Source organism: Ornithorhynchus anatinus, chromosome 11 (assembly GCF_004115215.2).
Source record: "Ornithorhynchus anatinus isolate Pmale09 chromosome 11, mOrnAna1.pri.v4, whole genome shotgun sequence".
NCBI lineage: Eukaryota > Metazoa > Chordata > Mammalia > Monotremata > Ornithorhynchidae > Ornithorhynchus > Ornithorhynchus anatinus.
In genome coordinates, this window is record NC_041738.1 from 34,515,596 (window position 1) to 34,527,875 (window position 12,280).

A 12,280-nucleotide genomic window follows, 5' to 3' on the forward strand; every position below is an offset into this window, starting at 1 on the left:
TGAAAACAAACAGAGGAGCAATTTACACAAGGCTCTCTCGAGAAGGAGCGGAAGGAGCTCTCTCGAGGAGAAGCAGCGTGGCTCAGTGGAAAGAGCCCGGGCTCTGGAGTCAGAGGTCGTGGGTTCGAATCCCGGCTCGGCCACTTGTCAGCTGTGTGACTGTGGGTAAGTCACTTCACTTCTCTGTGCCTCAGTGACCTCATCTGTAAAATGGGGATTAAGACTGTGAGCCCCACGTGGGACAACCTGATTCCCCCGTGTCTACCCCAGCGCTTAGAACAGTGCTCTGCACATAGTAAGCGCTTAACAAATACCAACATTATTAATGGAGAAGCAGCGTGGCTCAGTGGAAAGAGCCCGGGCTTTGGAGTCAGAGGTCATGGGTTTGAATCCCGGCTCGGCCACTTGGCAGCTGTGTGACTGTGGGCGAGTCACTTCACTTCTCTGGGCCTCAGTTACCTCATCTGTAAAATGGGGATGAAGACTGTGAGCCCCAAGTGGGACAACCTGATTCCCCTGTGCCTACCCCAGCGCTTAGAACAGTGCTCTGCACATAGGAAGCGCTTAACAAATACCAACATTATTATTATTATTATTATTCGATGTTCAGGCTGGGGTCGCAGTAGAATATAGTGTCGGTATTTGTTAAGCGCTTACTGTGTGCAGAGCACTGTTCCAAGCGCTGGGGTAGACACAGGGGAATCAGGTTGTCCCACGTGAGGCTCACAGTTAATCCTCCTTTTACAGATGAGGTAACTGAGGCACAGAGAAGTTAAGCGACTTGCCCACAGTCACACAGCTGACAAGTGGCAGAGCCGGGATTCGAACCCGTGACCTCCGAATCCCATCCTCGGGGTACTTATTCTAGACTTCCTCAGGCTTGTGAGGCTCACTGCTTTCCGGAGCACAGAGAGGGGTGGGGAAACCAGAGAGTGGGCTATTTCCGTTCTCCCTCACCTCCTCCTGGCTCACCCTCTTCTTCCTCTTCTCTAGAAAATCACTGAGCGATTCTACCGCAACCCCGAAAAGTCAGCCAACGACGATGTGGCCGAGCGGGTCTTCCTCGTCTCTGAGGAGAGGATCCAAATCAAGTACCATCGCAGAGATGACTACATCACCGCCTCCAAGCGGGAGTTCATTAAACGGGCCGAAGTGGATAACAAGGGAAACAAGATCATCATGACTCCAGACATGTGCATCAGCTATGAGGTAGGAGAGAGAGGTGACCTCCGAGCCTCGGAGATTTTGATCTCCGGAGAATAATAATAACGATCATAACAATAATAATAATAATGATGATGTTCAGCACTTACTATGTGTCAAGCACTGTTCTTTGTTATGATGTAATAATAGTAATAATAATTATGGTATTTGTTAATGATAATGATGATGGCATTTGTTAAGCGCTTACTATGTGCAAAGCGCTGTTCTAAGCGCTGGGGGGGGATACAAGGTGATCAGGTTGTCCCACATGGGGCTCACGGTCTTAACCCCCATTTTACGGATGAGGTAACTGAGGCACAGAGAAGTGAAGTGACTTGGCCAAAGTCACCCAGCTGACAAGCGGCAGAGCCAGGGTCAGAACCCATGACCTCTGACTCCCAAGCCCGTGCTTTTTCCACTGAGTCACGCTGTTAAGCGCTTACCAAGTTCCAGGCACAGTATGAAGCACTGGCGTGGAAACAAGGAAATTGGGTTGGATAGAGTCCCTGTCCCACATGGGGCTCACGCTCTCAATCCCCACTTTCCAGATGAGGTAACTGAGGCACAGAGAAGTAAAGTGACTTGCCCAAGGCCACACAGCAAATGTGGCGGGGCTGGGATTAGAACCCATGACCTTCTGACTCTCAGGCCTTTGCTCTGCTTCACACTGTACTCTCCCAAGTGCTTAGTACAGTGCTCTGAACACAGTAAGCACTCAATAAATTTGATGGATTAACTGAATGTTCTAAGCACTGGGGTAGATATAAGTTAATTAGGTTGGATATCATTCCTGTCCCACGGCGGGCTCAGGGGCTAAGCAGGGGGGAGAACAGGCATTGAACTATCATTATTACAATACTATTAATAACTGAGGTATTTGTTAAGCACTTACTATGTGCCAAGCTGTACTAAATGCTGGAGTAAGTACAAGAGCAGGTCCCAGTTGGATCACACTGTAAGTAGGAGGGAGAACGGGTATTGAATCCTCATTTTGCCGATGAGGAAACTGAGGCACAGAAACGGTAAGTCACTTGCCCCAGCGTCACGCAGTGGGCAAGTGGCGGAGCCGACATTAGAAGCCAGGTCCTCCGACTCCCAGGCCCAGGTTCTTTCCACCAGGCCACGCTGTGAAGGAGCGGGACCTTATTTCCTAGGATCACCAGAACTTTGAAAGTCAGCACTGGCCACCCCTTGCTTCTTCCTCCCTTCTCTTCTCTGACCTTCCCTACCATTCATTCATTCAATCATATTTCTTGCGCGCTTACTGTGTGCAGAGCACTGTACTAAGCGCTTGGAAAGGTCTACCAACATCTGCTCTCATGAGTGGCTCTGTCACTTGCCTGCTGTGTGACCTAGTCACTAAACTTCCATGGGCCTCAGGGACTTGGTTCGTAAAATGGGGATAAAGTACCTTTCCTCCCTCCCTCTTTAGACGGTGAATCCGAGTGAGATGAGGACTGGGTCCGATCTATTTTTTTATTTCTACGCAGTATAGTACAGCGTTTGTCACCTAGAATGGGCTTAACAAATACCACAATTATTATTATCGAAGGAAAAGATGATAATAATGATGGCATCTGTTAAGCGCTTACTATGTGCAACGCACTGTTCTAAGCGCTGGGGGGGATACGATGTGATCAGGTTGCCCCACGTGGGGCTCACAGTCTTCATCCCCATTTTACAGATGAGATAACTGAGGTTCAGAGAAGTTAAGTGACTTACCCAAAGTCACACAGCTGACAAGTGGTGGAGCCGGGATCAGAACCCATGACCTCTGACTCCCGAGCCCGTGCTCTTTCCACTGAGCCACGCTGAAAAGATCTGGCTAGATAGTAACTTTGGGAAATGAACCTTGAAATATCACAATCCTAAATTAATATTATAACAGAATAACAGTGTAACGTAGTCTCCATATCGCCCTATGGTCCTGGAAAACCTCAGTATAATTTAATTCACTTTTAAAAGACCCCTACGCGAAGAACTTTCAAATAATGAAATCCTGTCACCACATCAAGAGGGAAAGAAATAAGTCCTTTCCGTATGGCTATGAAGAGTGGATTTAGAAGTCGAGGCGTTCCTCAGGCATTTTGTCACTTACGTTATCTTAGTGAGCCAGAGAGAGTAGAGAGGTAATGATAAGAGAACAGATACAAGCCACCCCCCCTCCCCAAAATGTTCCCCCTCCCCCAAAACACACATTTCCACCAGTTGCATTGGCAGGTTGTTGGTTTTTTTGCATGGTATTAGCTAAGTGCTTAAACAAGTACCATAATTATTGTCATTCTTAAGCACTTACTATGTGCTAAGCTCTGGGTTAGATACCAATTAAGCAGGTTAGACCCAGTCCATGTTCCACATGAGGCTCACAGTCTTAATCCCCATTTAACAGATGCGGTAACAGGCACAGAGAAGTGAAGTGACTTTCCCAAGGTCATACAGTAGACGAGGGCTGTATGACCTCGGGAAAGTCACTTCACTTCTCTGTGCCGCATAGCCAAAATTAGAACCCATTTCCTTCTGACTCCCAGGCCTAGGTTTTATCCACTAGGCCACACCGCTTCACCTCGCCCCAGCTCATCTCTGGAGTCCGGAAGGTATAAATAAAGGAATGAGGATAATGTAGCGAAAACCAGCCTTGTAGTAGATTCAAGGTAACCTGCAACCTCAGCAGGATCCTTGTCAATAACGTACCCATTATAGAGATGGGGAACCTGAGGCCCAGATTGGCAAGGATGAATACTAGATCCTATCCTACTGCAGGGTTGACTGAGGATTCCCAGGCCTGAGAGTCATCTTCTGCTTCAGGGAAACCAGAAGACATTGATTTTTGAGTTCTGTCTGAGCTCATTTTTCAGGAAAATCTTGTTTTCACCCTCAGGATCCAGGAATGGGCTTTAAGTCTACTTGGCCTCTCTATCCACTCCCTGCAATGGGTTGTTCCCTTCCAAGGAAATTCCTCTTGCCTGTCTTTCTCCGTGGGCCCCCCCCGGGAAAAACCCTCCTCTCTCTCAGGACATCCCCTTCAAGAGGCTTTTTGTTTCAGGTAGAGCCCAGGGAGAGGGCCAACAGCCTCCTCTACCAATATGAGATGATGATGAAGTTAGTGGATGAAGAGAAGATTGTGAAGCATCAAGTCTGGGAGTCTGAAATAGAGGTAATGGGGTTCCTTATAATAATAACATTATTTTGGTATTCGTTAAGTGCTTACTATATGGCAAGAACTACACTAAGCGCTGGGGTAGATACAAGATCGCCAGGTTGGGCACAGTTCCCGCCTCACCTAGGACTCACAGTCTTAGTGGGATTTAATTCCCATTTTATGGATGAGGAAACTGAAGCACAGAGTAGTTAAGCGACTGGCCCAAGATCCCACAGCAGGAAGCGATGGAGCCGGGATTAGAAACCAGGTCCTCTGACTCTCGGGCCCATGCTCTTTCTACTAATAATAATAATAATAATGTTGGTATTTGTTAAGCGCTTACTATGTGCCGAGCACTGTTCTAAGCGCTGGGGTAGACACAGGGGAACCAGGATGTCCCATGTGGGGCTCACAGTCTTAATCCCCATTTTACGGATAAGGTAACTGAGGCACAGAGAAGTTAAGTGACTTGCCCACGGTCACACAGCTGACAAGTGGCAGAGCTGGGATGCGAACTCGTGACCTCTGACTCCAAAGCCCATGCTCTTTCCACTGAGCCACGCTGCTTCTCAGGCCATGCCTTGTGGGCAGGGAACATGTCTACCAACTCTGTCATAATGTATCTCCCTTTGAACAGTGCACAGAGAAAGAACTCAATAAATACGATTGATTGATTTATGGAGGGTTTGGTCGGGGGTGGACACTCTTGGGTGAGTTGCCAGTCTTACATCAGATGGTAACATGCCTTGTAACATAAGCATAAAGCATGTTATTATTTTTATTTGATAGCTTGACCATCTGGTGGAATAAAGACCCTGGGATGGGAAATGGTCTTAGTCTGGATCAATAAGTCAGTCAGCCAGTCAATCATATTTATTGAGCACTAACTGTGTGCTCTGCTCTAAGTGCTTGGGAGACTACAATGCAACAATAAACCGATGCGTTCCCTCCCCACAGTGAACTTCCAGTCTAGAGGGGGAGACAGACATTAATATAAATAAATAGATTATTTTATATTTATATTTATATTATAAGCGCTGTGGGGCTGGGAGTGGGGATGAATAAAGGGAGCAAGTCAGGGTGATGTAGAAGGGAGAGGGAGAAGAGGAAAGGAGGGCTTAGTCAGGGAAGGCCTCTTGGAGGAGATGGGCCTTCAATAAGGCACATCTTATTTGTGATAAGCTATTTAAGATAAATGGCTTCAGAATCCTAGCCGATTCTCAAGTGGGGTAAGCTTCTGATTTTTAGTTCTATCAGTTAGTCATAGATCTTCCCTGATTTTCCCTTAGCAGTTTCCCCTTTTTTTAATGGTACTTATTAAGCACTTACTATGCACTTTGAAGGAGGGGAGAGTAACTCTCTGTCACATTTGAGGAGGGTGTTCCAGGCCAGAGGGAGGATGTGGGTGTAGACGAGTCCTAGTCCTAGAGTAGCCGTTTCTCAAACTACTCTGTAAATACTAATCAGTCTCTGAATCCTAACCGGCTTGGAAGTGAAAAGCCAGTCATCATATGTCTTAGGGGGTGCAAAGTTGCTTTTTGTCGGGGGAGATGGTTCCTGTAAAAGAGTTACTCTCTGGGTCTTTGGCAGGCCTACAACATCAGGAAATTTTGTTGGGGTGTGGCCTTCTCCCGTTACCTAACTGCCAGACTACCTGGGATGGGCAAAACCTGCTTGCACATGGCCCAGTAACCCACCAAGCTTGCAAGAGCATCAGAACAAAGCCACCTTGATGGTGGAGAGGGAAACCCCACTTTTTATTAAGTGGACATTTTCCTAGAAGGTCAGAAGTCCATCCACATTAAATTGCTTAAGAAAGTAAACTTTTAAAAAAATGACTTAATAGAGCTCATCTTCTCGATTTTCCTTCAAGGTTCTGGATATCCTGAAGCTCCGGGAGGAGGAGGTGGCTGCCCACACCCTGGTTGTCTCCATTTATGACACTGAAAGGAATGAGAAAAGCAAAGAGCAGAGGGAAGCTATGGTAGGCTGAAGGGAGATTTGCTTTTCGGCGTCAACTCGGTCGCTTCTCCCCAGTCACAGAAGCCATTCTGGTTCAGAGCCTAAATTGCATCCCCCCCCCACCCAAAAAAAAATTAAGGAAATGTTCAGAATCTATTCACCTTGGGTCTCTTCTTCAGCATATCCCTAGTGGATATCTACTGCCTGCAGAAGACCTGAGAAATAACTCTATAGTCTAATCAAAGATGACCACAAAATGCATTACAAGTTTGTCAGCTCCCAGGAGCCGTCTCCTAAGTTCATCTCGGGAGGATCCAGAAATCCAATTAAAACCAAGACTCCTCAGCTCAATATGATTTTGACCCTTTTGGGAATTCCTCCTACTTAACCTGCGAGCGCCATGTGGGAGAGGGACTGTGTCCAACCTGATGATCTTAAATCTACCCCAGCGCTTAGAACAGAGCTTGGCATATAGTAAGCACTTAACAATTACCAAAAAAGAAGATTTAGGCACAGAAGATCACTCAGCCTTGCAGGTCTGGAGAATTGTTTTGGGCAGCAAACGGGATATTCAGTGAGCCCACAGTCATTTCCCTGGTCCTAGATCTGCAGCCTTCATTCTGGCACGGAGGAGCTTGGGCAGCAAAGTATCAGTCAGGGTCAAAATTAGCTGTCAGATCTGGCCAAGGGAAAAGACGCGTTCTTAAACCACAGCAGGTTAGATCTGGGATTCGAAAACACTGGAACCGGTCGCCCCTGGATGTGGGGGGATATACTTTTCTTGAAACTTTAGAGATTAAAGTGGCACCTACTAGGGACGACTTAGAGGTGGACAGAGTAGGAAGCAGATAAATAGCTTCAGAATGCTAGCCGATTCTCAAGTGGGGTAAGCTTCTGATTTTTAGCTCTATCAGGTAGTCATAGATCTTCCCTGATTTTCCCTTAGCAGTTTTCCCTTTTTTTAACGGTACTTATTAAGCACTTACTATGTGCCAAGCACTGTAGTAGTACTTATCTGTAATTTATTTGTTTGTATTAATTTCTGCCTCCCCCTCTAGACTTGTAAGCTTGTTGTGCGGAGGGAATTTTCTGTTTATTGTTTTATTGTACTCTCCCAAGCGCTTAGTACAGTGCTCAGCACACAGTAAGCGCTCGGTAAATATGACTGACAGATAGTACTAATAGTATTTATTAAGCACTTACCATGCGCAAAGCACCGCATTAAGAGCTGAGATAGATACAAGATAATCAAGTCGGACAAAGTCCCTGTCCCACCTGGGGCTCATAGTCTAAGTAGAAGGGAGTAGGATGTAACCCCCATTTTCCAGATGAGGTAACTGAAGCCCAGAGAAGTGAAGTGACTTGCCCAAGATCACACAGCAGACAAGTGGCGGGATTAGAGCCCAGGTCCTCTGACTCCCAGGCCCACACTCTGTCCACTAGGCCACTCTGTTTCCCTAACTCGCTTCCATCCCGGTAGAGTTCAAATGCTAGGGAACTTGAGCGGGGTCCCCTGCCTTCTTTTTCATCCTTCCCAGGAGCGTCTTCAACATGAAGAACACCAGCGCCAGGTCGAGATGGATATGGATTACCTGGCCCCCTTCCTGCTGCAGTTGTCCCCTGGGGAGAAGTTGAACCGCTGGCAGGTTCTGCGCCTCAAGGAGAATTGTCTCAATGACTTCAAGCAGCGGCTCATAGACAAGGCCAACCTCATCCAGGCCCGCTTTGAGAAGGTACCAGCCCTCACATCCCCCAGTGCCTCTTACTTGGGATCCCTCTCGCTCTGACAGTGGTCAGCGTGGCCCAAATCATTTGCTTACTGAGCTGGGGGTCGGGGAAGACACGGTGCTCAGTTATCTCATCTGTAAAATGGGGATTGAGACTGTGAGCCCCACGTGGGACAGGGACTGTGTCCAACCCGATTTGCTTATATCCACCCCAGAGTTTATATAGCACTTGGCTCACAGTAAACACTTAACAAGTACCATGATGATGATTATTATTATTACCACTGATCCTTTCCATCAGGCAGCGCAATCCAGGTCTGGTGGTTTTCTAATGGAAGCAGGGGTTGGTGAATGGGGCCTGATTAGGCTCACCATGGATGATTCGTTGAAAACCAAAATGTCTGGTTACCATTCCCCTTCCTTTTCAATCACCTTGAAATGGAGTGTGGAGCATCATCTAGACTGTAGCCTCTTATGGGCAGGGAGCGTTGTCTGCTAATTCTGTTGTATTGTGCTCTCCCCAGCACTTACTACAGTGCTCTACCCATAGTAAGTGCTCAATAAATATGACTGATTGAGAGACAGGATGGGGGGAAACGGGATTAGATTTAATATCATCATCAATTTATTATTAGTATTAGTGTTTAGTAAGTGCTTACTTGGTTCAAGCGCTAGGATAGATACAAGATAATTAAGTCAGACACAGTCCCATGTCCCACATGGGACTCCCAGTTTGAATCTCAGGGAGGATTTAATCCTCATTTTGCAGATGAGGGAACTGAGGCAGAGAGAAGTGAAGTGACTTGCCTAAGGTCATACAGCAGACGAGTGGAGAAGCCGGGATTAGAACCAGGTCCTCTGACGCCCGGGCATATGCTCTTTCCATTAGGCCACGCTGCTTCCTAGGTTCCCGACATTTTGGGTTACCAATACCACCATCCCCAGAAGGCTTTGGAGCTTAAAATGATTATGTACTGAGCTTGCCCCAGCCCAGTGGAAGCCTTGAAAGTGAGTTTGAACAGCTGGAGGTCATTATAAAATAAGATGATTGGGGCATTTGCATATTTTTCAGAAATGCGTGGGACAATCTACAGAGATGTGGGTCTGGCCCAGATAAAACAGAAACTATGGTTAGATTCATTTTCTTTAATTGTTTTTGTTCCCCATCAATTAATTAATTATAGTATTTACTAAGTGCCTACTCTATACCAAGCACTGTTCCAAGCACTGAGGTAGAAACAAGATAATTGGGCCAAACACAGTTCTGTCTCACAGGGTTCTCACGGTCTAGGTAGGAGAGAAAGAACAGGAATCGAATCCCCATGTTGCCAATGAAGAAATGGAGGCCCAGAGAAGTGAAGCGACTTGCCCGAGGCCACACAGCAGGCGAGTGGCAGACTGGGATTAGAACTCAGGTCCTCTGACTCTGAGACCCATGCTCTTTCCACTAGGCTGAGCTGCTGTCAGTTCCCTCTTTTGTCCTTACCCACTGGGCTTGCTTTGCTCCTTCCGCATCTCTCAGTCACACCTCAGTCATCATCCAGTCATTCAATCCTCTTTATTGAGCACTTACTGTGTACAGAGGACTGTACTAAGCGCTTGGGAGAGTACAGTATAAAAATGGACACATTCCCTGCCCACAGTGAGCTTACAGTCTAGTCCCTCCTTCCCTCTTTCCCAACCCAATCCTTATTAAGTGCTTACTTTGTGCGAGCGCTAGGATAGATACAAGATAATTAAGTCAGACACAGTCCCATGTCCCAGTCCTTGCCTCTTGATCTTCTCCCTCTCAGCTGTTGAAAGCCTGGTTCCATTTCCTCTTCCTTTAGGAGACCAAAGACCTGCAGAAGAAACAGCAGTGGTACCAGGAGAACCAGGTGACCATGACAGTGGAGGACGAGGACGCCTACCTCTCTTACTGTTCGGAAGCCATGTTTCGCATCCGCATCCTAGAGCTCCGTCTCAACAGGTAAGGGGTGACCCGGGCCCCGGGGCCATCAAAAGAGTTGAAAGGATTTCAATCAATCATATTTATTGAACACTTAATGGGTGCGGAGCACTGTGCTGATTTATTTCTATTAATTATTAATATAATTATGTATTAGTTATTTCTATAAATTTCTGTCTCCCCCTCTAGACAGTAAGGTCCTTGTGAGCAGGGAATACATCTAACAACTCTCTTGTATTGTATTTTCCCAAGCGCTTAAAACAATGCTCTGCACACAGTAAGCGCTTAGTGAATACCATTTATTGATTGATTGAAGGTAGCAAGTCAGAAGGTCATGGGTTCTAATCCTGGCTCCTCCACGTGTTTGCTGTGTGACCTTGGGCAAGTCCCTTCACTTCTCTGTACCTCAGCTACCTCATCTGTAAAATGGGGGTTGAGGCTGTGAGACCTACGTGGGACAGGGACTGTGTCCAACCTGATTTGCTTGTATCCACCCCAGTGTTTAATTCAGTGCCTAGCTCATAGTAAGCATTTAACAAATAGCATAATCATTAATATTATTATTATTATTCCTGGCTTCAGGCACAAGGAACAGGCCCCACAGAAATACCTGGCCCTAGAAGAGAAGCTCTTTAAGGACCCGCGCCTGGTTGATTACCTGAAGGTCTTTTCCTGACATCCCCCTTGTCCACCGACGAGATCCAGCCGGCCCGGGCCGACAATCCCTTTCTGTTGTGGCTCAACCAACCCACCCACATCCTGGAGGAGACCGAGGGGCTGGGGGGCGGTGGGAAGCACTGGCCCCTGCCTCCCGGCATCCACTGAACTTCTAGATCCAAACCATCAGCCTGACTTTCATAGCACAGAATCCACGCCAAGGCCCGGAGACAAAGGAATCTGACACAGTACATATTTAATGCGCTGTTTCTACCCAACTGTTATTTTACGTCCATGGGAATAAAAGTTCTCGTAAGGAGTCTTTGGGTTTGGGTGATTGATGCGATCCCTCCATCTTTTTTTTATTTTAATGCTATTTGCTAAGCTCTATGTACCAGAAGCTGTACTAAGTGCCGGGGTGGAACAAGCTAATCAGGTTGGAGGCATCAAACAGAAACTCTTCACCATTGGCTTCAAAGTACTCAATCACCTTGCCGCCTTCCTGTCTCACCTCGCTACTCTCCTACTATGACCGAGCCCACACACTTGGCTCCTCTAATGCTAACCTTCTCACCGTGCCTCCATCTTGTCTATCTCGCCGCTGACCACTCACCCATGTCCTGCCTCTGGCCTGGAATAATAATAATGTTGGTATTTGATAAGCGCTTACTATGTGCAGAGCACTGTTCTAAGCGCTGGGGTAGACACATGGGAATCAGCTTGTCCCACGTGGGGCTCACGGTCTTAATCCCCATTTTACAGATGAGGGAACTGAGGCACAGAGAAGTGAAGTGACTTGCCCACAGTCACACAGCTGACAAGTGGCCGAGCGGGGATTCGAACCCATGACCTCTGACTCCAAAGCCTGTGCTCTTTGCACTGAGCCATGCTGATTCTCTTGCCCTCCCTCCTCAAATCTGACAGACAGTGACTCTCCTCCATCCCCCCTTCAAAGCTTTATTGAAGGCCCAACTCCTCCAAGAGGCCTTCCCTGAATAAGCCCTCCTTTCCTCTTCTCCCTCTCCCTTCTGCGTCGCCCTGACTTGTTCCCGTTATTCACACCCCCCCAACCCCTCAGCACTTAGGTACATATCTGTAATTTATTTATTCATATTAATGTCTGTCTCTCCCTCTAGTCTGTAAGCTCGTTGTGGACAGGGGGTGCGTCCGCTTATCGTTATATTGTACTCTCCCAAGTGCTCAGGACAGTACGCTGCACACGGTAAGCGCTCATAAATACGATGGAATGAATTCGATCGATCGTATTTATTGAGCGCTTACTGTGGGCAGAGCACTGTACTAAGCGCTTGGAATGAATGACTCCCAGGCCTATGCTCTTTCCACCAGTCCACGCTGCTTCTCATTATTAGGGTAGAAAGCAAGTTCTACGACCTCCAAGTTTGCTAAGCGGTACGCAAATGCTTTTACAATACTTCAGCTTGGATTCCCAGAGCAGATCATTTCCAATTCTATCATTGCCTAATATTACCGCTGTTCCACGAGCTCAATCTCCTGGTAAAAGGGAGAATGTGCTGAGCGAGGGCCTGAGGAAGCCAGTCACGTCCAGGTGGCGTTCAGATCGGTCATTCGGTGGTGTTTACTGAGTGTTTATCGGGGGCAGAGCACAGTATTAAAGGTTTGGGA

At 47.1% G+C, this 12,280-nt stretch overlaps 1 protein-coding gene across 2 annotated transcripts in view; it reads left to right on the plus strand.

Annotated features, from left to right (window-relative positions):
• Positions 1-10,956, plus strand: part of DRC7 (dynein regulatory complex subunit 7) — a 30,873-nt gene extending 19,917 nt beyond the window's left edge. For both annotated transcript variants that reach the window (XM_007671993.3, XM_007671994.2), the window contains exons 13-18: positions 994-1,209; positions 4,247-4,357; positions 6,216-6,326; positions 7,843-8,037; positions 9,861-10,000; positions 10,562-10,956. In XM_007671993.3, coding sequence (XP_007670183.2) covers positions 994-1,209; positions 4,247-4,357; positions 6,216-6,326; positions 7,843-8,037; positions 9,861-10,000; positions 10,562-10,655 — 867 coding nt within the window. In that variant the 3' untranslated portion in view covers positions 10,656-10,956. The remainder of the gene's footprint in view (positions 1-993; positions 1,210-4,246; positions 4,358-6,215; positions 6,327-7,842; positions 8,038-9,860; positions 10,001-10,561) is intronic.
• The last annotated feature ends 1,324 nt before the right edge of the window (positions 10,957-12,280 follow it).